The sequence below is a fragment of the Anoplopoma fimbria genome, chromosome 12, assembly GCF_027596085.1.
Source record: "Anoplopoma fimbria isolate UVic2021 breed Golden Eagle Sablefish chromosome 12, Afim_UVic_2022, whole genome shotgun sequence".
Classification (NCBI taxonomy): Eukaryota; Metazoa; Chordata; class Actinopteri; order Perciformes; family Anoplopomatidae; genus Anoplopoma; species Anoplopoma fimbria.
The window spans coordinates 12664468-12688808 of record NC_072460.1 but is presented as its reverse complement, the minus strand read 5'-3'; the positions used below and the strand labels follow the sequence as shown (position 1 = coordinate 12688808).

At 40.3% G+C, this 24341-nt stretch overlaps 2 protein-coding genes across 2 annotated transcripts; one reads left to right on the top strand and one right to left on the bottom strand.

Annotated features, from left to right (window-relative positions):
* Window positions 1-307: 307 nt before the first annotated feature.
* Window positions 308-15010, top strand: LOC129099602 (vasopressin V2 receptor-like). The gene is made up of 6 exons (XM_054608898.1): window positions 308-574; window positions 7334-7719; window positions 10210-10455; window positions 10687-10833; window positions 11848-12427; window positions 13313-15010. Exons 2-6 carry the CDS (start codon window positions 7336-7338, stop codon window positions 13510-13512), a joined length of 1557 nt encoding a protein of 518 aa, XP_054464873.1. The 5' UTR covers window positions 308-574; window positions 7334-7335; the 3' UTR covers window positions 13513-15010.
* Window positions 15011-19512: 4502 nt separating this feature from the next.
* ssr4 (signal sequence receptor, delta) lies at window positions 19513-22993 on the bottom strand. The gene is made up of 6 exons (XM_054608684.1): window positions 22798-22993; window positions 22451-22569; window positions 22278-22352; window positions 21786-21875; window positions 21615-21680; window positions 19513-20142 (listed from the first exon to the last, which is right to left on the bottom strand). The coding sequence occupies exons 1-6, from the start codon at window positions 22844-22846 to the stop codon at window positions 20038-20040; spliced, it is 504 nt and encodes a 167-aa protein (XP_054464659.1). The 5' UTR covers window positions 22847-22993; the 3' UTR covers window positions 19513-20037.
* Between the last annotated feature and the right edge of the window lie 1348 nt (window positions 22994-24341).

Genomic DNA, 24341 nt, shown 5'->3' with positions numbered 1-24341 from the left:
CATATATACGTACATGAACACACAGATACACCATGTGCAAATGCAGATAAACCCATGTCCACCTCCCTCTCTCTGACTCTGATACACTTCATAGGTATGTATAACACCCTCTCCCCTCCCCTGGCTCCACGCTCCACCCTCAGTCCTAGAGGACAGGCTGGTTGACCCAGGAGGAGGGGATAGAGGGGGATGGAGGGGGAGGTAGGAGCGGACGGAGCTCAGATTCATTTCTGCTGGTGGTGCTGGAGGCACAGCACATTGCAAGAGCAGAAGGACCTGGGACACCCATGGCTATCAAATGGATTACTCTGACACACACTTGTGCACACAGATTAAGCAAGGACAATACAATCAGGAGGAACACAAAGGACCTGCACAGAGCTTGAATAACTTGTTTGCCCCACTACAGAAAAATAAAAACTACCTGGCTTTGAGGAGGACACATTCATTCAGGAGCCAGCTAATATCACGCTGAGTGGAGGGACTTGGATTGACAGCACTGACGATGTGAAGGCTTTGGGGGAAATTCTGAATGTTTTGTGTCGAACAGCTGCACAATTCAAGTGGATCATAAGTGAGTGCTTTAAATTTACTCTGTGGTGATTGTTTGATTTGAATACTAATAGCGATATTTATACTTAAATTAATACAAATACTTACATTTAAAATTATCCAAAAATTCTTCTCTTATCACTGAAAACACTTAGCAGCCCAGGGATCTGTAGGAACTCTAACTTGCTCACATTCTGATTGAATGGATTTGTTTACTGATTAATCTAGGTCATCTCTTTGTACATCTACGGCATTTCAGGTCCGCATGAGACTCATGACAGCTCTGTATTCAGTGTCTTATAAATAGTTTTGACTATTATTTTCACTCATTCTTCATGCTGTAATTAGTATCATTATTCTACTCGAGTGTAACATTTGTAGTGTTAACATAACAGTTCTAGGTCTTGATTTTTCATTTAAAAAAAAAAAAGAAAAGAAATCTGTGTAAATTAATGTTTATGAGATTGAATAAGAGGAATACAAAACAAATCTTATTTAAGAGACAGTGCCATAACATTGCACCTGTTTTGGAAAGGGTATAAATAAATTGATAATACATTAAGAAACATTTACATGAGCGATTACTGGCATGAAAATAAGCTTGTATAGCATAAATATTGATGTATGATTTTTACATACACATTTTCTGAGTCTACTCATCTGTTTATTTCCAACGATAGAATATCACATTAACTTGATTTGACAACAAAATGGATACATTTTACGTAAAGCTTTTGATTAAGTATTTGAACTCACAGTAGCCTGAGTATTAACCATGCCTGTCAGTATGGTAGCATATACAGTATGTCTGGCAAAGCCTAATTGAAAATGCATGTGGTCCTCTAAATTTTTCCATGGATTAAAAAAAGCTCAAGGGAATCGTCAGGTTGTTCATGTGACCTGCTCTCTCATGTAATGTTAATGGACTGTAATGGTGACGGCTCTTAATGCTTTGTCCCTGCGGTCATTGAGACGAGAGAGAAACACACCAAGAGAAAAGGACACGCGTGAGAAAGCTTACCATGCACTGACAACAAGGTGAGAGGCGACAGAGGCATATCTTCTCACCTTGGGGCGCTCTTCTTTTATGTGCTTGCGTGTGTTTGTGCCTTTTTTCCATGGGCATATATGTGTCCTGCCCGTATTTTAGATCAAAGGTCTTTAGATGATTAAAAGAAGATTTGTGGCCCCCGACTAACTGTGTGTTTGTGGTGCACACAAGGTTGTTCCTTCAAAGTAAATGTATTTATGGCCTGAATGGACAGAAAAACTAATAGAGATGGGAAATTAAAACGTCTCTTTAGCTTTAATTCTAAGCCAAAGCCTTTATCTCCACCATCGCAGCAGTTTGTCTTGCCAGTTCCCACTAGTGTAATAGCATTTTAAAAAATTGCTAAAAAACATGTTTTTCCATTAATCACACACTTTCTTTATTTTTTTTGGGCACAATCTATAATATCAACAAAACCACTTCCTTGAATGTAGCCCCCATTGGGGAAAAATCATCATCGTTATTATCGTTATTTTCACAGTCAATTTAGTTTGGTCTCTAACGTGTAATCATTTCACATGGACGAATCAAACCACAACGGCTACAAACTTTCAGGCTTGTTTTATCTGATGTGGGACAACACTGCCACACAATTTCCAGCTTCCTTCTTGGAGAATAAGCTCAATTTTATATCAGTTGTGGCATTTGTAAACGTTTTTTTGTTGCGTTTGGGTCACTTGCGTGTGGGCAGTGTGCTGGTTAATGATACATAACAAGAACAACAGTCAGTGGTCTTATGAACAGGCTTTATCAGTGCTGATAAGGGGGACTTGTGGGGCTTTCAACACCAGACCAGGAGGAGTTCTGTCCACTGGCCGGTGTATTATGGAAATAAACTAATGCTGATGTTTGTGAATATAAAACTCACAGCTGAAAATGTGGGCAGGTAATGAGTGTATCAGTGTGTGCAATGAGGTGTGGCGCCACATGATTAACATGTAATGGGTTGTTTGGACAGGACAGTGTTTACAGTTATTACTCATATGGGCTGCAGCCAGGAGGCTCGAACCTCAGTGATACAGTCTGAAAGAGAGGAATAAATCACAGAGCTGTGAATGAGTAAGTGCAGCAGGTGCCCCCACAAATGGGAATGCATAAATATATACGGAGTATTCACCTGTCAGTGAATCGACTCATTTAGATGTGGAATATATGCCGAATGCGAGAGGGGATCTAATTTAGTGATATGTGGGTCTTGAAGAAGAAAGCGTGGTCATAGCTGCTTTATCATGCAGATGAGTGGTGCACAGCCCGGCATGTGGCACCACATGACTCATCCAGACCTTTGTTGTATAAGAATCTATTGATCGGTATGTAAATAAAGTATCCTGCCACACCAATAAAAGTAGCAAAGAATACCAACACTTAAGAATATCACATGGTGCAGTCTAATGCTTGATTCATTTGTTTATTATCAGTCCCTTTATCGCAGATTGGAGCTGGTTGTTTGAATCCTGTTTCCTGATGCCAATGTCTATTAATGAGAATGATAATGGGAATCCAACAGAAATAATTAGCATATCAGAAACAATTTTGATCCCTAATGATAGGAGATGGTGGATTGGCTTGGACAGAAGGAGAGAAAAATAAGTGGGTGGGTGAATGGGAAATAATAGAAAGGAGGAAGTGGAGAAAATTAGTGCGGGGGGGTGATTAGCAACAGATTGTTTAAGTGTACACTGGGCTGCTAATGAGGACTGGGAGGTCCTCATTAATCAGATCGGGTTAAACCTGGTCTAATGGAACTAATCAAGTGACTGACATGCACACACAAGACAGGCAGGGAAGGGATGGATCTTCCATTATGTTTGGATTATTGCACTCGGGGTTTCAGCACCTGTTTATCTAGCACTGATGGCACCATCATTTCATGTGAGCAACTGATTAGCCTTAAACCTGCCAACCAGGTTGAGGTCAGTATCTTGAAATGCAGACAAGTGCATCCAAGAGGGAGAGATATGTGTTTCTCTGCCAAGCACGAGATGGCAAGACAGAACTATAGAGAGGCAATATTTTGACATCAGAACATAGTTGGAATCAAGGCTGGGGCGTTCAGAGTCCACCTAATGTTTTCTATTTTTATTAAAATTTTAATTTTAAGTTGCTTCCAATTTGACCACAAATAAAAAAAATAAACTTAAAGTACCAGAGAAGTAAATTTGCTTAATATACCGTATACTTTACATCTAAACTTTGTGTTATTTGTATGTAGTCTATTTTGTGTACCATTTCAGACATTTCTTGTATTCTATTCATTTTCACACAATATGAAACTATTAGAAATCAGTAGACACATGATTGTCATGTTAACCTTCACAGTGCAGACCAAGTTTGCATTGATTTTATTTAAAGTAGTGCAGACGTAAAGCTGATTTTCACTGTGGCAGATTTTGCAATATATGTTTCAAGCCTGCTGATTTATTTTCATGTCATACAGAAATTAATGAAAACAATGGCGGTGATGTGGGACTGTAAAAAACTGACTGAAAAAAATCGAAAGCTCTGCATAGCCTGCATTTGTTAATAATCAACAAAAATCGCAACTACTCACATGAATAAGATGCAAACATGCAGTTATTGTCTGTTAGTTTTTGCCTAAAACCAGCCCTTTAATCTATGAGTAGATTCGCAGGGAATCTTCACGTTATATTTGCTTATATCACATCAGGTTTATGCTTAGTAACCTATAAACTTGGATTATTCTCAATATTTGTCACATTGACAAAATGGCAAAATGCGTCATTTTCACAAAATAACACAGTAGGGATTTTCTCAACCCCAAAAATGTGTCTCTTGCAGACATTTGGTACTCAACATACTTAAGGATGGTTTAAGAGGACTTTGACACAAACAAATAGTGTTTTCAGCTCGGCATAGCTGGAACATGGCGTAGTTTTTGTCAAAGGGACTGACCAAAACATGTGTGAACAGCGAGGAAAGAGGACTGGGATGTTGAAAGATGTCAGTGATCGGTAGCTATAACCTTTTCTTGCGCACTTTAACTACCTGTTTCTGTCATCCCTGAGGCACTAGTCCTGTGTGGGGGAAAGCGGTATAGGATGGAGAGGACATGAAAATGGATGGCTGAACACCGGTTTGCCTCTGGAGCGGAAAGCAAGAGAGGAATCCACTCCATCATTAATCAAAGTGAAAGCCTGAAAGTAACGAGAGGAAGCTACTGCACTGCACTAACTACTAAAAGCAGTGTCTACAGTCCATCCAGCACGGAGAGATGGAATAATTTGTGCTTTACAGTAACTCAATCAGACAGATAGGAAAGCTCTGCTGTGCTTTTTGTTATTAAAGAGAGGGCAAAGCGCAATCCATTTTCGGAGACAGGGTATGTAAAGGAATATATAAACTGCATCCAGCACAGTTGTACAGACAACATTTACTGTATCTCTGTACGCTCAGTTTAAGGAATTTCCTCATCAGTGCCAGAAATTTTGAGCTTTGCGTGGGTCTCCTGTTGTGGAGCCATTGAGCAATTTGAAGACAATCCGTCTTGATTTCTTGGATGCACTAGCAATGCAAATGAGACATGAGCATATTTGAAGAAAATACTTTTTGTCCTTCAGGAGTTCATGAAAACAGAGGCTCATTCTGAATCATACAATACTTAGAGATGCAACAATGCTTCCCTAATCTGCCTCACACACTTCCCCATATAAATCTGGACCCCAATACAGAAGATTTCTCCTACCAGTTATTAATCTTGTTACTTTGTGTTGAAAATGCAATTTGAGGAAATTAGTTTAAAAGTACTAACATAGTGTGGGTTAATTTCTATTTCATCCCGAAGTCATTACACCATATCTTCACAGCGGCATACCCGGAAAAAAGGTATTTCACTTCAGAAATTTATCAAATTGGCAAATTTAGGCAACAAAATGAGATTATAAGGTGGGTATAAAGGACTGCAGCTGCACAAAGAATCCTCTCATGAATTATGCTGTAATTACAGAGAGGGGCACAAGGCTCCTCGGTTCCTGACAAAGAGAGGCCAGGAGATTCCTTGATGGAAAAAGGCCTCGTTGTCTAAACCCCTAATTAAAAAAACTTGAAAAGGAAAAATTATAAACAGATAATAAGAAAGAATATCACTAGCTTTGATCCAAAGGACCTTTGGACAGGGACAATATTTGAGCAGACGACTAAAAAGCCACTAAGCCAATGCAGATTTAAACCTGGTTTTACTATTTATGGTAGTGTTGTGTTCGAGTGCTGGGGCAGCAGGGAGTCACTTCAAACCGACGGGTCTTTCTCCGACTTAAGAGAAATGGTTCTGCTCAGATTCTCTTCCTTTTCACCCGTGGCTCTACCTTCATGCCGGGTGCAGAGGTCCAGCTGGCCAGGCTTATCATGTGTTCATCTGAATACATTCCTCTGGCAAAACCAGCATGTAACGCTTGACAATATGTTCAGCTGTGTTATCTCTCGCACCAGCAGTGAGTATGCTATTACTCACAAATTGGCCATTAAGTCTCAGAGGAGTGGTGAGAACAACTTTGTAAAGTCTTGTTAGTCATACTCAATTTCACAATACTATGAATATAGTTTTCCTTCTATTTTTAGACGCGTGAACTTTCCAAGCACCCATTAAGTGCAACATTTGTAAACCTAACCGCTCCTGGCACATTAGTCAAAATATAACATCAATATGGTGTCAATCAACACACGCTCAGCTTATAGCTCTCTTTAGAAGTATATTTGTCCACCTTCTTTTTCCGTAGCTTATTCATCTCTTTCCACAATACTATTATTTTACCTTTTCTGTGCCGTTTTTGTTTTCCTGCCCTTTCTCCACACTGCCTTCATCACTCTTCTTCCATCTTCCTTCATTTTTCCTCCCAGACTTTTTTCTACGTGCCATTTATTTGACCAAGGCTTGCCCCCAGCGTCCCATGACACTGTTTCTTAAAATTGTCATCTCATTCCTATGAACTTTCTGTTCTTTTGAGACATTTATTTATAAGCAAGGAAAAATAAACGTAAAGTTTATTGAGATCAAGAGAGAGTGTGAGAAGTGGAAGAGAAGAGAATGGCTGGATGTATGAGAGAAATGAAAGAGCGAGGGGGGTTGAACAAAAACAGGGGAAAGCTAGTAAGAGTGGTGGGATAGAAGGGAAAGTTGTCAATCAGCCTTGAGAAAATATGAAAAATAAAAATAAACCATTCTGGAGTTGCGTCAAACAGAACTGGCAGCCTTCAGAGATACGGACACACTGTCGAATTATTAAACAATTTGAGCAAGCACAAAAAAACAACAATATTTACATGGCAGCATGATTAGGACAGTCTCTGGCTTCCATTACTTTCAGTGAAATTTAATAAAATTGCATAACAGAAGCTATTTATATTGTGAAAAATGTAACAGATGCACCAAAACTTGATTAAGCCTGCATCTCATGTCATGAGTCAAGTATCTTAAATAAAAAAGAGCCCAAGTCTTTGGTTTGGATTCTCATCGATTTCTTCAGGAAAGATTTCTCAGCTGACAAATCTGAGGACAACCTGAGGAAATTTGTTAACTAGCTCAGGCATGACTGAACAAGTAAACGGTTTGTGTTTTAATAAAATCTGCGCATGGTAAAATTTGTGCGTAGACAGTCTTGTGACCCAGCGACAGTGTGACTCCTGGTGAACATTTTGTTCAGGGCATCATTTAAACAAATAACACAACTATTTTATTGGCTTTAACACTAAAACACTTTGTTGTTTGTCTTCCAGGAATGGAAAGCATCAGTGTGGAAACGGACTGGGATGGGTTAGCCCTCTCCTCTCTAGGTGCCACAGGAAGGAACAACTTCTCCTCCTCATCTCTGTTTTTCTCTGAACTGAACTCCCTCAACAGTTCCCACAGCGGGGGATCGTTCTTCGGGATCTTCCCCGAGAATGGTTCCACCACCACGCCTCACACCGTGCCCCAGCCCAGGATGAGGGACCTGGGTCTGGCTCGGGCAGAGATCGCAGTTCTCGGGGTGGTGCTGGCTCTTACTACCCTGGGAAATAGCTTTGTGCTGTGGGTGCTGCTGAGGAGGAGGAAGCACAATGCACCGATGCATGTGTTCATGGTCAACCTGTGCGTGGCTGACCTGGTGGTGGCCCTTTTTCAGGTCAGTTCATGAGTTACTTGGGACCATGACTGGAATATAATGGAGGAGAATGGGCAAAATAATAGACATACTTAGATACATCGCCTTGTCAAAAAATATTCAAAATATGACTCCTCTCTTCTGGTGATCTAAACAATGACAAAGTATCTCCTAAAATAATCCATAAATTACAATTAAATTATAGGTTTTTCTAAAGCTAAATTATATGGATTTGTTTATGACTTAAGCAATTCGGGAAGCAACATATAGCCTTTAAATGAGTAGTAAGCTGGTTGTAATATCTGTTTAAGATGACACATATTGCAAATTGCTCTTTATTTACTTGTCTGGACTAGTTGCCTTTGCTAGTATGATTAATAGTAACAATAACACTGTGGCCACAAAAATGAACAAGTGAAAGAAAAAAGTATTTATGTACTGTATTGAACTGTAAGCCGTTTTAACAGTTCTAGTGTTCTCTTTTGTACTAGAATATTGTATTAATATATAGTAATATAGTAAGAGTACTATTTCTGAGTTTTTTAAAAGGGAAGGGGTGATGATATATGACACTACTGTAAAATTAAATAACATACTCAGGGTTCAAAATAGGATACATTAAATGTCAACTTCTAGGTTGAAAGACGCCTTCTTTGTCATAAATATTCAATATAATTCAGATCGTCAGTGTCTTCAAATTATGTTAAATGTGCAACTTTTCATATCCATCATATTTTACAATTGTCTGTATCATGGTTACGCCCTTGGTAAACTTCAGTGAGGCAACATCAGCAACAACCCTATGATATCCAAACCTACAGAAGGGCACTCAGTGGTCTTTGCATACAACTGATTATGTTTTATAAATAATAATAATTATATATATTATTATTATTATATATTATATAATTATAAATTAACTTAATAAACTGCTTTCCTCAGTTGAGCCTCAAAATAGTTAACCAGAAAAAGATAATACTCAGACAATTATACTCAACCACGTTGCTAGGCAACGCAGTGGTTGTTGTTCTCACCTGTTTAAACGGCCCCGCGGAGTCCTGCACACTCTGCTCCGGGTTCAACCTCTCTGATACCGTCACATCAGGGGTTAACCATCCCAAGCAGCGGGAAGTCTTCACGCACCTCACTGAGGATCCACCAGAGCCTGTTAGCCTCAGGTTAGCATTTAGCATGGTAGCTAGGCCTGCGTGGCCCTCCTGTACAGGTCACGAACACGTGGGTGTGTCATTAGGCGTGGTGCAGGTAATCAGTCACCATCTTATAGAGAGACAACATTTTGAGTACAATGATGCTATCATAAATCACAACCCCTGTGTGATTCTTGGTTTGATGGTGCTTGCCGTGCTGCCCCCCCCCCACCTTGAACTCGGCGGCCCCAGAAGCCGAGAACATTTATGACGTATCATTTCCGGAGTATCACCTCTCAGGACATGGAGCTCTGCCCTCGTGCGACCTCAGACACACCTCGAGCTTCTTCTCTGGATCTGAGCATGTCTGCTGCTCCATTCTCAGTTCTCACTATCAGGACTTTATCAGGACTTTATCATCTGACATTTGTTTTTACTTTGTAACAGATTCACATGGAAAAAAGCGAAGTAGAATTACATATAATAATACTCAGAAAAGTACAAGTACACAAAAGACCACTTTGTTACATTAACGGGAGTAAATGTATTTTGTTACTTCCACCCCTTCTTATTGTTAACAATTCTAATGACGAGTCCATCATACCTATGTGGCTCTCTTACCCCTAAACTCAGTGGTTACTGCTGAAGATGTTTATCATTTTATAAAAACGGCTCATAAACACATAGTTTCTTTATCCCAAAAAATGAAATAAAAAACTCAGTCACTTCCTAAGACAGCTAGACATTGTAATTTTCAGCAAACCTTACTCAAACTGGGCTAAAAAGTGCATTTGTTGGGGACTATTTTATGGTTATGGCTGAAGGATGTATCTGTAGATCGGCAAAAAACTGTCTGTTCTATAGCTGTAAAGAGAATAGCTTGAAAACATTTTTTTTTAACTTGAAGGGTTAGAGTCTAGCAATGGGATGTACATCTAGGGGATGTTTTAAGTTAATCATGGTATGTACGGCTGCATAGAAATGGGATTATTAGTGTAATATTTATTTTCATTAGCCATGTAAACAGCTTAGAGGGAAAAATGTAATTTGCGGAAAAGAAAATATTTTTTATGTGTAAACATTGTCAACGTGGCTCACTGATGTTTTTTTGGACAACAATGAAGGTCTGTGGCTCAGAGAGATAAGAGACATCATGCTTGGGCTACACAGGCAATACTTGTTCGTGGGATCAATTCATTATTTGTTACAGTCTTTTCATGAGATTTGAGTACATAGAAATATAGAGTATCACCAGACTTGCCGTTGAGTGTTTCTCTTATTTCTTAAGGCCAAACTAGAAAAAAGCGCCACTATTCTAGGATCCACTTTTATAACTGTCTCCTTTTTCAATCTGTGTGTCCAGGTTCTCCCACAGCTAATATGGGACATCACAGAGAGGTTTCAGGGACCTGACTTTCTGTGCCGGTCCATCAAGTACTTGCAGATTGTGGGCATGTTTGCTTCCTCCTACATGATAGTTGCCATGACGGTAGACCGTCACCAGGCCATCTGCTGCCCGTTGCAGGCCTATCGCGGTGGAGCAATGTCCCGCTGGAACACCCCTGTCATGGTGGCCTGGGGCTTGGCACTTGTCCTCAGCATACCACAGGTATGGAGGGACGAACACACATGCAAACAAAACCTTACACAAACACAAAAACACATGGTGGAGGAGGAAATGAGAACTTAGCGGGCGTTCACACCCTGATCCCTACAGTAGAACTCAAGATGTGCTCTATTTTTAGCTAGGCGGGGTCATTGAAGTTCAGCTAATGGAAGATGAAACTGACGGTCGTATCTGCGGGTGTGCTGACCACCCTCCTTTTGTTTGGTCTGTCAGGTGTTCATCTTCTCTCGCTCGGAAGTGGCCGAAGGGGAGTTCGAGTGCTGGGGTCACTTCGCTGAGACGTGGGGGCTGAAGGCCTACGTCACCTGGATGACCGTGGCTGTCTTCGTCCTACCTGCCTTCATCATAACCATCTGTCAGGTAATATGGTTATAGCGGCTTGGCTGTCAATCTCTGCACTGCCCACAAAGTCCATTGACTAGGATTACACGTTGCATGGAGCATTATCAAATAATGAACCGTGTGGCATGAATGAAATTCTGTCTTGTTTTCACGGAGGGTGCATCTGGCTGGCATTGTTTGATAACCCTGTGGGGGACTGTGGCTGGTGTTATGTAGCATCCCATGGCGGGTATGCATTCTGGGCCGCCCCCCCAACAGCCCTGCTGCTCTATTTAGGGAAAGATATTTCCAGGGTCCAGCTATTTCCCCTAATTAACACAGCACTTGCAGAACCACTGCTGAGGCGGCTGCTCAGAAACTCTGCCCACTCTGAGAACCTCCCGCCAAGAAGTGGAATATACCAGATCTCAGCCAAACATAGAATCCCTGACCTTTTTTCATTATCAGATTTCAAATCCAGAGTCCTATTTAGATACCTTTTTAGATGTATGATGTAGTTTCTGCAAAAGGATTTGTCATTCTGAAAGTTTGCAGTTTCTAGATCGTGACCTCATGGACCTGTAGTTAAAAGTAAAAGGTTGCAGAAAAGCAACGGTTTGCAGCAACAAACTTAAAAATAAGAAAAAAATAAAATAATAATAAACTAAGAATAGCTGCAAGTATAAATTACTTATTATTCTATTTCAAATTATTGTTTTAGTTTCTCAGGAAAGCATGAAGAATGATTTGCTGCAATCAAATTTTATGATAGCTTCTCTGGTTAAAACAGAGTGGAAAAGTAGCGGTATTGCAAAAAATATGTCTGACACTGGTTTATGGCTGATGGTGAAAGCCAACACACACAGTCTCTTTCGTTTCATATTGCCACTGTTAAAGCCAAAATCCAAACAACATTGTCTGCAAAGAGCAAAGACAAGCATCTGAATCTGGCACGTGCCAGTCAACTCAGGCATCTGGGGTTTTGAGTGATGGTATGTCTTGTTCCCCAAATATAAAACTGTGCTAATTCTTAAAAATAATCTTACTTTTTAGATAAGAATCTTCCGAGAAATTCACAACAACATCTACCTGAAGTCAGAAAGGAGGGTGATGGCTGAGATAAAGAAGAATGAGATCTTCTTCCGCTTCCACAGCTTTAAGAAGGAGGACGAGCGGGCCAGGGAGAGAGAGAGGGAGAGACGGGCGTCAGGAGGAGGAGGTAGGGACTGCAGAGGGGGACAGCTCCTAAAGGGTGTGAATAACAACCCTCACAATAACACTCATAACAGCCAAGTTGGAGAGTGCTACGACAATGTACCATCCGCTATCCAGTATAGCAGTTGCCGTGGTGATCATGTGACTATGACAGCGTTGCCTACACATCAGCAAACACTGAACGACTCAGATTGCCAGGACTCCTACACGTCCTACGAGATGGCCTCCGGCTCACCCCGCTGCTCCCTTGACTACGCCCGCCCTCCCCCTCCAGCCACTCCACCTTCGGGCATCACGAAAGCCATGTCCAAGACAGTGAGAATGACCCTGGTCATTGTGCTGGTCTATACTATCTGCTGGTCCCCTTTCTTCATAGTCCAGCTTTGGGCGGCCTGGGACCCCAACCCTCCTGACCAAGGTCAGTCACACATGCTTTATGGGTAGTGCTTATACATGATACCTGTCTGATTTCAAAGAGTTATGTTATCAAAATTGCAACATTCACCTCTGTACGCAATTCGCCCTCAGAAAGCAATAAAAAAACAGACACCTGGATTAAAACCATTGCCAGTTAATCATTTAAGTTGTTTTTCTGAGATGGATCTGTTTTGCAATTGGTGCAGCCACAAACAAAAGCTAAACAACCGGGTCTGGTTTACAGCAACAACCTCTGATGCTGCTGTCCATCTCAATGAGTCAAGGACATATAGCTCCAGCTCAGATGTGGTTACAGCGAGTCAAATACAAGATCAACTAGAAACCCCTGATTGAAATCCTTGACCTCTGTACATTTTGGCACACAAACAGCATCAGTTGATGTGCTTACTGGCAACTGATGATGAAGCAAGTAAGTCTAGAGTAGCCTCAAATTGCGGCTGATAGTTTGGACTACTCGTGTGACCTCTGATTTTAAGCCAAAGACAAAACAACAGGAGCCAGTAAATGCATCATGGCCAGATGTTGACATTCCATCAACAATGATCCAGCTGATTACAGTGTTAGTTTATTTTCAGCTTTGTATTCTATAAATGTGTTTTTCCTGGTCAATTGTCCTTAATTGGCCATTGTGAATATAAAACTGAAAAAGGAAGGAAGTTCGTCCTTTTGGGATATTTATAGCTATTCCTAAGGAAAATGATCATGAGTTTATTACATTCAAACTGAATTTTTTTGAACATATTTATGTTTATTTCATAAGAGAGAAGAGAACAATGTGGTGTACACTGTGATCATCCGCATTTGTGTATGCACTTGCCTTAATAATGTGTGTGTGTCTGTGTGTGTCTGTGTGTGTCCTCAGCAGGAGTGGCCTTCACCATCCTGATGCTGCTGGCTAGTCTGAACTCATGCACCAACCCGTGGATCTACACAGCTTTCTCCAGCAGCGTGTCCAGAGAGCTGCAGAATCTGCTGCAATGTGGGTCACGAGCTGGCCGCCGGGGCTCCCTGCCTGACGACTCCACCACCACACACACCTCCATCACCAAGGAAAGCCTGTACTGACAGAGGCTGATTTGACAGAAACACACACAGAGACATGTTTGAAAAGACATGCGTGGGCGCACACGGGTCCAATGGAAGGACGTGCTATTGCAAAGAACTCTGCCACCACCAACTACAGCGCCCCGGCCTGACAACACAGCGCGCTGACCTCTACCAGATGTTATCAACAACAAAAGACAGCTGTACTGTCGACAACTCTATCTGTAATCACCGGTCCTCTCCGCCCTAGCAGAGAGGAATGGTGTCATTGAGGATGTCAACACCATTTTAAGAGGGCACTGAAGAATATACATAGGCTGTCAGTGACAACATCTGCTATGCAAAATGGCCTTGAAAGTAAAGAGGTTTTCACCTCCGCTGCAGTTGAGTAGGACCCTGTGCATTGATTCATACAAGAAAAACTATTTCCCTGCTCAGACATAGCAGAGCAGCAGGAATGCGAGGGGTGGATCACGGCATTAACAGCCTTACGGCACGCCTAATGTACAAAGCAGCAGACAAAGCTATGGGTGTAGAGAAAACAAAGCAGCAGGCCAAGGGAAAGAGAGAGCGAGACTGCTGTTGGACTGAGAACAGACAGGGTATGACATGGATGTTACAGCTGCAGGAGAAGTCAGAAGGCTGAAGTAAAAATCTAACAATGTGAACAAACATTGTTGAATCAAAGAAAGCGGACTAAAGGCGGATGCTTGAGGCTGAATTCATATTTGCTCGAGAGGAATCCAGTTCCAAGGAAGAAGAGTGATTTCTTGGATGGAGATTCACTCATGAGAGCGGTGCAGTAGAGTCAAGACGATGCCCCACAAGGAGCTGGAATACTGTGGATTAATGCAGACAGAAACGCACACACATACAAAAGATAGAAGTGACAGGAGAACAATCCAGGTTTCTGCAACCAACCGGGACCCAATTGTGTGATTGTATTTGGTACAAAGACAGTATATGAGGTACATAAAATGACCTTCTTGTCATGCTCTTCTGAATATATGAAACAAGAACATGGACATTAAACAGATGACGCAGGAAGGAAACAAAGAGCATTCCATGTACAGTGGTGAACAATGTAAAATATATTTATTGAAAATGTAAGGCACATTAGATATTATCACATTTTGTGTAAGATAAATGTTGAATGTAAATCATACAATTGTACTGGTCTGATATGTGTTGTAGAAAACAATGGGGTGTCAAACCAAAGATTTTTTTAAAGCTCGACTGTAGAATCAATTGAGGTCTTAAAAGCTTATTACAAAGCTTCAGCAGACATGTAATGTCTGAAGAGAAACTACTGCACGTCAGTTTAAGAAAAACTCCACATTAACATTGAAAATACTTCCAGTCAAACCAAGTGCCTGTAATGTCAGTAGACATTTTCAGAGGGGCCTCCTTCCCCGGATTAATCTCTGAATGGTGATGTCAGCCATGTTATTCTTAGATAGGATCATTGGTTATATCACACCAAGAGCCATGTGTTCTTCTACATTTCTATTTATTGTTGTATAATTAAAAAAGAAAACACACAATTAACATATGTGTGTGTGTGTTTTTTTAAATAAACAAATATATATGTATATACATATTTATAGTTATAAGTTCCTGGTACTTATTTTCATGTAGAGTTTTTATATTACATACAAGAGTAATGTATTATGAAGTATGATTATATAAGCTGCTGTACATACATATATGTTCATATATGTGATAACTTTCTGTGTGTATAAAATAAGATTAGAATTTACTGTTTGTGGTCAAACTTTTAATTTCTGATTAGATATTCCAGTAAATCATTTTGAGCACGTTCAGCACATCCTTTTTTTCATGACTGAGCAGTGTTTTTAATTCTGCAGGATAATACTTGGATGCTTTTAAGGAGTCCCAGGAGTATTCGTCTAGGTCGAAAGAGGAGCCTCACCTGTTTCCTCTGTGCGGCGGAGTGTTTGGGTTTTCAGCACGCCACTGTGCATTTGTTACCCAGACACAAGCACTTTGATTCTCTGCCAAAACAGAAGGCTACGGCAACAACGTTCCGTGTCTCACTTTGTTATATCAGGAAATAGATGAACTTTTCCCAATCCCTCTGGTGCATTTTACGCTTCCTGTCAGGAAGTTCAGAGGTCAGAGGATGATTCTTTCATGATGAAATGGTCAGATATCAGATCCATCCAGCCTCTCAGATTGATCGCCAAACACACCTTGTTCTGCATTACGTGCCATACACTCTGCACAGCCATTAGTTAAAAACAGCTAAATAATGAATGCCCTTCAATAAATGGAGAATTCGCTGGCACAAACAACCGCTAAAATTAGACTCATCATTGGAGAGAATTTCCGGTTTCCTGTGGATAGAACATCTGACTTTAGCTATTATCACCCCAACCACAATCATCCCTCCTTGTCAGAGCATATGATAGATGGTCTATAGGGTAGGTCATTGCGTTTTTGTAATCTTGCAGCGTGTGGTCGTGAATGTGTGTTTATGCTGAATGTTCTGATGCTTATGGTTTCCCAGCTGAAGCAAGGTTGATGTCTAAACTTCAAGGTCACTTCTTCATTACAGCGGGGCAGAGCTTCCTGCCAGGCCTGGGGCTGTGAGGCGGGTATAAAGGAAATAAATTACTCCTCTGTGTCGCTGTCACGAGGGCAGGAAAATAGGTAAATGTCGCTCTTCGAATCAATTTAGGGTCAGCCAAGGAGTGCATCCAGTGGCTCTGAAGAGTGACGGAGTGCCCCAGCCCTGACCAAAGCTGGAATAAATCAGACATGGAGCCAGAGGCTTTATTACACCGAGCAATGTTTCTGCATTGCTTAACTCATGACCCCTCAACTGACCTGATGACTGCCGAGGCTGCTACTGAGTCCATTCCAAGACACCGGGGGGCCCCGACCATCTAACACAACCAACTCCAGTAGAGTCTGTGTTAGCGGAGAGCACCAGAGCGTCACACTTTATAAACAGAGGAAGCACAAGAAATATGATCCAAGCAATTCATCATTACTGTTCGGAACACTAAATTCTTACCTCTGTTTCACTTTGCTCTCTTTCAACTGCATGCATTTCTTAATACTTTCTGTATGTCAAAGCAGCTGGGAATTTACTTTGGGAGACATTTTTCTCACATAAAAGGTATCTGCATCCAAATAGGCCTTTATTTACGACAACAATTTACCTGCAGCTGTTTTCTTGTGTTTTTTGCCAAATATAGCCACACTTTTGTTTTTATTAGCAGCTGTTATGATCCAACCAAAAACGTTGCCTCATATTTTATAGATGAAGCTTTTATTTATCTTAGAATAGGTTATTCCCCTTAGAGCCAGGGGAATCAAAGTTAGCTTTTATCACTCTCGCCCACCTTGTTTTCATTACTTTAAGCGTGGCTGTGTTTACACCTCAACAAAGACGATGTCATTTTTTTTCTTCCCAGTAAAAGCAGGCATGTGGACAGTGTCTGATAAAATCGTTTTTATGGGGGCGCAGTCAAAATGCTTTCACAGGCTTTACAACAGTTTGTTGTGATGTGTCTGGTCCTCTTAAACCTACAATATTTTATGGCAACCGGCCAGCTATGAGCAGTGCATGTGAATAAATAAATAAAAGCTCCATTGCAGTGGTTGACCTTTAGTGTGAAGTATCAAGGGGAGGTCTAATATAATAGAGGAAAATAAAGAGATAGAGAGAAAAAAGGGCATTTCCCCATATATGGCTGGTGCTTGACTGGCAACTGCATCAACCGGCACAACGGATTCTAGGATACCCAAAGAGGACAGGAAGAGCGAAATAACACAGAGGAAAGCACAAAAGCTTGGAACTGACAGTGAGTTTATTCACTCCAAACACAGTCCAACTCTTTGTGGTGGGAGCAGCTATACATATAAAATGCCTCACTGGACATCCACATCCATGAAATAACCTGAACAATAACTGTTATTGTAGAGTAAGGAAGGGGAAGCCAGCATGAAAATAATACAGTCTGTTTCAGATTATTGAGTTAGCCCTCATTTTGTTGACTTTGTTCTGCTCTTTCAAAAAGTGCAAAGAACGAGCAGTAGAAACAAGGCTTACATCAGAGACAGAAAGTGTAACTTCCTGAGAGGTTCGCTTATGCGTCGCAGTTTCCACATTGCTGAATCTCAGTAAGCCCATCAGTGTCTGCCTCTCGCAGCTGGTGTTTTACACACCTCTGTCAAAGCAGCTTTCCTCTGCCTCACAGCACTCACACACACATACCCATATTCCTCTAACTCCTGGTTCTCAGTAAAAATATTTGTCTTATGTAATAATAATAATGATAAACTAAATAATAACAAGCACATGTTCTCAGTGTCTATAAATACGAATTTGGACTGGTGAACCAAGTTAAAAACCATGTGCTGTTATTATATAAAAAATTGTGGTTATTTTGGTAATTTGGTTGTTTACGTGACCTTGTAAATTAGTGTTTGAAACAGAAAAAACAGTCTACAGACAAACACTTGGTTATTGGAAGAATAAATAGCAACTTCCTGTGAGTGCATTCATTCTGAAACATCAACAATCTCAAAATATTTCATACTACATCCATGATCCACTGCCCTGATGTGTGGGTTGGAGTCATTAAACACTTTCAACTCCATCACACAACAAAGAGCAGGAAGAGTCTTGTGTCACCATCAACTCAGTTGCCTTCTTTCAATGTTTGTTTGTTCATTCCATTTATATCCATCCATCCAGCCATCCCCCACTTCCCACAGCCTAATAGGTGACTCCATGAGGGACTGCCTGGAATCGCTCCAGCTCACGTCTTCTCTGAATTACCAACATTGTAATGTCTCTATTGTATCCTTGCCAAGGTGACAGGAGACAAAAGCTGCGGTGTGCTTACACCATGACAGTGTGTGTTTGTGCTGACAAAGCTACATAAAAGCAGTCATCTGAGAAAGTACTGGTGTACTCTGTACACTGAGCAGTGTTTATGTGTGCGGATCACATTACTCATATACAAAGTTTACAATAGTCTCATGGGAGTCAGTGACAAGTTGCAGCAGTGCTGCTCTTGTAGAAGAAAACGCAGTACTGCATGTTCTGGTCAACTACAGAAATAGACATGCTAAGTTTAAATGTCTGTAATAAACCCAGAGCACATAAGCACGATAGTACGTAGAAATGTGGCAAACAGAACAGGGGCTCAAAGGGCATTATGCGATGTATTGCATTACATTAGTAACAGCTAATAATGAACCAGTAAAAATCACATGTAATCCGTCCATGAGGTAATAATAGGTGACCATACTCTGGAATATACCCAGGTTTTAAAAAGCAGCACAGAGCTGCCACAGTGTGTTCAACTGGCAGCACTGCACTACAGCGAATCAGAAAGGTAACAATAGCTTCAGTGCCTCTTTACTGATTTAACAAATAGAACATGTTAGCTGTAGGTGTACATTGAAGGAAAACAGAACAGAACATCAGCTACTGCTGCGCTCGAACACAAACCTCGCCATGACTACCTAAGAATGACAATAGGACAGCCATACAGACAAAAATAGCTCATCTGCCCACAGAGTTCAGCCACAACCTCCAAGCTGAACATATTTACAGCAACAAGATTACTCTATATGGTTTGTTAACAACTATAAATCCTATTAAATGATTACATGGAGGTTAGTGTTTTAAAATAAGAATTAAATAAATTCTAAAATGAATCACATATTATATAGTAGATGTAATGTTCCATCAGAACAGTAGATATAAATCTTAAGATTTGGAAAGGAAGATAAAAACTAGCAATTAGTCAGTGAAAGCTAAATCTGCTTGGAACCAGTTATTGTTTGATCTAGATGAGGTCAGGGATTGTTGAATCATCCAAACTTAGTCAATTTAACATTGGCAACCAAAAACAAACCTCAGAGATGACATATGTTGCTATGGAACAAGAGATGATAAATAAGTCTGTCTAAGAGGAAACGGAATTTATAGAAGAGGCAGTCTGACAACGGACTATCAGTTGAAGCAACACTTTACACTGGAAGAAAACAAGCAATTTAATGAATTAACTTAGGAGACATATACACTAGACCTGTTCAGGCCAGCCAGTGTAGTCACATTATTGACATTTCATATGCGACTGCTCTTTCTTTGTGTTCAGCACGTCTCTACAAGTCCCACTCCTGCCAGCGCATCCACACAGAAGGACAAAGGACAATATGATCTAGCAATAGGTTTTAAGCAGAACTGAATACATAATTTTTATATGTGTTTTGTTTATTTCTGTGGTCCAGGTTTATTGTTTGGTTTTATAAAAAAAACATTACAAAATCCCATCCAATATTGACAAGAGAAACTTATGACGAAATTCATTTGAAAATGTGTATGACTGATGGCATACAGACAGTCTGGATTAAAAAAATACAAAGACTGCGGTTCTTGTTCCTTGTCCCAAAGCAGATCAAGTGGCAAAATCCTATCGGTTTGCCACAACACTGGATGATGGATCGTTGGTCGAGATCCACCAGAGTTCAGTCTGTAACAATCAAGTGATTGTGAGTCGTTTATGCCTGGATGGTGCTCTTAGCACTGAAGGCCATGTAGTAGACCAGGATACCCATGAGGGCAGCCACCACCTCAGTAGACACCCATGGGCCGTTCCACGCACCCTGTAGAGAGATTTTTTTTTTTTTTTAAAGCTCATCACTGGTTCGGACGAAGAGAAGTAAACAAACAATGACAAATGATACACTCCAGTCAGACATGGTTTTAGACATACTTTGAGGCTGAGAGCAACATATGGGATTGTCAGATTGAGCCTCATATCGCATTGTTCACAAAGACCAACAAGTTCTTTTTTAAGTATGATGTTACTTTTAATAGAGCCATTGAATGATAAAAAATATTTCAAGAGAACAGCACTGTTTCCCCAAACTTTTTCTCAAGGCAACCGCTTTTTTAAAATCCAACTGTCGTGACCCAATTCACAATAGGCCATATCTAGAGACCAGATAAATGCATTAAGGCAGAGTTGTCAGGCTCTCGTTTTTTCCCCCTCTCATCAATAACACAAACAGAATGTACACTAACCTTTCATATAAGATACATTTTATTAGTAGACTACAATTATCAGAACGACACAAATATTTAGGCTCCCTCATGTGGCTAGAGTTTGTACTGCAGATAGAGATCTTAAAAGAGACTATGGAAGAAATTCTGCAATTTATTGAGACCCTAATAACATTTCCTGTGATCCAATAGTGGGTCCTGACTCATTCTTTAGGAATGACTACTGTAGAGGATACATTTCTTAAGGAGCAATACCAACATATTTTCCCCAATATGTCAAAACAAGCCTCTCAGTGTAGCTTTAACTGAATTAACGAGTGTTTCTGTGAGTTTCATATTTTTTTTTTTTTACCCAAAAAGTTCTTCAGGAATGTACTGATTCCAGATGTTAGTCTGTAAATGATCCTTTTCCAATAAAAATCAGCGTGGTTGCTGTTATAGTGTCTTAACAGTTAGTTTACGGTGTATGGAGTACAGTCGCATACAATAAAAAACATGTTGTACCGAGGATGGAAATCGGAAGAAAAAAAATTACTTGTCCTAATGACATATTAATTAGTGCAAATCCTTGTTCTTAACAGACTGTATCTAATTAAAGTATGCCTTAAAGTCATCACATGTTTAAAGTTTTAAGACTCTAGGGAATAATACAACTTGAAACTGGCTGCAATAACTGATTTTGGCCTCTTGGAAGCAGCAGAAAAAAAGCTGTAAACACATCACTGACATATTATACCTTCTGAATTGATCATGAACATGTTGCAAAACTGTTGGCCATTTACACATCCAGCAGATCAGAACAGAGAAACATTAGCAAGGATCTGGAGTTGTATAGCTGCCTGACGGATGCAAGTCCAACATTCACTCTGTCTTAGTTCTGTTGTTGGTCTCAACCATCTCTGAAGTAAATATCTGCTAAATGCACCACTATGTTTACCAGCTAGTCACTAACTTTGTCTGTTTCCTGTTTTCGTACCGGGCAGGTAGTGTTCAATGGGTGTTTAGAATTGTGTTGCTCTATACTATAATTGTGCATACACATGTTTAATCTCAGTGGCTATAAGAGACTTACCCTGTGGTCAATGTTGACAGAGAAGAGAGGCTCAATGGCATTTACATCTTCGTTGTTCCTCTGGGCCTGGAACAAATATAATACAAATTAGACAACCTTTAAACCTTGCAAATGCAGTGGAGCTTTCTGGCAGTATACCGCGACCTTATGGACCATGCATCAAACACTAACCTTGCGCAGGGCACTGTAGGACTCCTCATCAAAGAATTTAACCTGATATGTTCCAGAGCTGGCCTGTTTGTGAGGAAGACTCCAGGACACCTGAGGGAAGAAATCACATGTTGACAAAAGCTTCTTTAATAAACTCTAGATTTTAAGAGATTGTTCATCTTAAGAGGGACAATGACCCCTTTTTTTAAAAGATAAATTAACAAAACGACTGGTCTATGTTCAGATAGAATTAGGTTATTTCAGGATAAGCTTTGAGGTTCAAATGTGATTTTTGTAGTAAAGGGTAAATGGTTCAAGGTGGTCCGAAACAAGAATAGGGTAACTATGGTTTTCAATTAGGCAACCCTCAACACTCAACTCATTGCTGATATATGATCAGTCATTGTCTTGTGTAATTTAGTACAAACCTTAAAAAACCTACTAAATCAGATTCAGTGAGAGCATATGACTGCACATATGCAAATACATATGAACATGAGGTCACTACCATACCTGGTACTTGCCAACATCCTGGCCTCTGGTCACAGGGAACTGCCTTCCATTGACATCAGCATACAGAGTCACACTCTGGAGGAGACAGAAATGATCTCCAGTCAGTCATTCGCTCAATAACATCAAGATCTAATCACACTGTCCGCTGGTAGGGGCTGAAGGTGGGCTGCTACCTGTGCTCCGTTGGCACAGGCCAGGCTGAGCTCAACGATGAACACAGACTCGGAGGAGATGACGGCGTCGGAGGTGGTGTAGGCCGACGGGGTGATCGCTGGGTCTGTACAGCTCTCTCCTGTCACCGCAAAGCAGAGCTGAGATCAGCTGAAATCCTGGACACCAATGAATTATCTGCACAGCATTAACACTTCATGCACATTTCTCCGAGATCTATATTCCCCTTAATTAAGAAGACACATGGGAGTGATTTAATAAATCCGCTCACGTTACTAGGTACATTTCGTTAGCATTGCATGCTAACCAGCCCCGGTAAATCTCTCCCACCGGTCCCCCGCTGACTTACCGGAGCAGGCGACCACCAGCAGAGCGAGGACGGCGGTTATACGAATCATCGCGGAGGCCGAGAGGTCGTCAGGTAGGGTTAGTTAGTTCCTGAGCTTAAGCTGATGAACTACGCTGTGCCTCTCTCACTGCCTGAAAAGAAGAAGTCCACCTCAGCTCTCCGCTGCGACACATCTGCGGCTGCGCAGCAATGACGTGGACCGTTCAAGCCGCAGAGCATTCTGGGAAATGATTCTGTCGACACGTCATCAGAGTGAAAAACATGCGTCCACAGTCAAAACAGAAAAATGTTGGATAAAGTTTTTTCTGAATTCTTATATTACATTTTTTTGCTGTAAAACAGAAAAAGAAGTTTGCCATTTATTTTATCAAAAATAATGAATACATCAACATATACTGCTCTTTCTTTGGTGGATATTGTATATGTGGATATTGTATATGGTATTTATTGTCTGTGTCTGTGTAGTTGAGCTGCTGCAACACTCGAATTTCCCCCATGGGGATCAATAAAGGAATATAATAATATTCAGAAAAAGCCCTACACCTATTTTTAGTTTTGTTCTCACAGAACTTCTGGCAAGACTTTGACATCATTATGAGAAAACCCAGGAAAAGAAGACCATTATGTTGGCAAATACTGTTTATACATAAATGTAAAAAAAAAACCAACGTCTTTTGTTGTTTGTTTGGATGTTGTGCAGTATGTGAAACTGCTTTCTATCAAAAAGGCTATCAAGACATACAGTATCTGTATGTTTCAAAATATGTTTGTCTAGTGTGACAACCTGGCTCTTTGGTTTTTGCTCAATTTACTATCCCGTTAACTGATTCTGTATAATGTTATTTTGTTTAACTAAAATAAAAAAAGAATGAATACAGCATTAATACTTATTCTATAATAATAGTAATTAGAATTCTATATGATTATATACTGTAGTTGTGACAGGGAGAAATTTGTAGACTAATGAGCACTTTAACTTTTAGACATTTTGGAATGATCAAACATCTGTACTTTATTTTTTGTTAGATTTTAAACACAGGAATTTTACTTGTGGAGCAATTTTACATGCCTACTTTACAAAAAAGAAATCTGAAAAATGTTTCCGCCACTGAAATGATAAAGTCCTTAGGTTTTAAAAACATCTTGTTCTGTCTCAATCATATTAAAGGCTCATCTTGGCACTGTACTACTAGCATGAATGGAGAAAAGCCCAAATGTATAATCAACAAACCCATTGATATAGTTAAAATCATACCAAGAATGTATCTTAAGCAACAAAAGCATTCAAACATTTGGATTTCCCTTTGTAATTGTGGAGGGCTGGGCTGAGTATGTCTTTCTCTAATAAAAAAAAGAATAATAATCTTAAGAAAACAGAAAGCTGTCAACACAAGAGGAAATTATATATTTTAGCAGCAGAAGCACTACTTTCAATAATAAATAATGGCTGTATTTATTTTAGGTGCTCAAAGTTCCAAGCAAGGCCCTGGTGTTGTGCATGCTGGTCCCTTTGTAGGGTTACTAATGCATTGAGCTGTCATTAA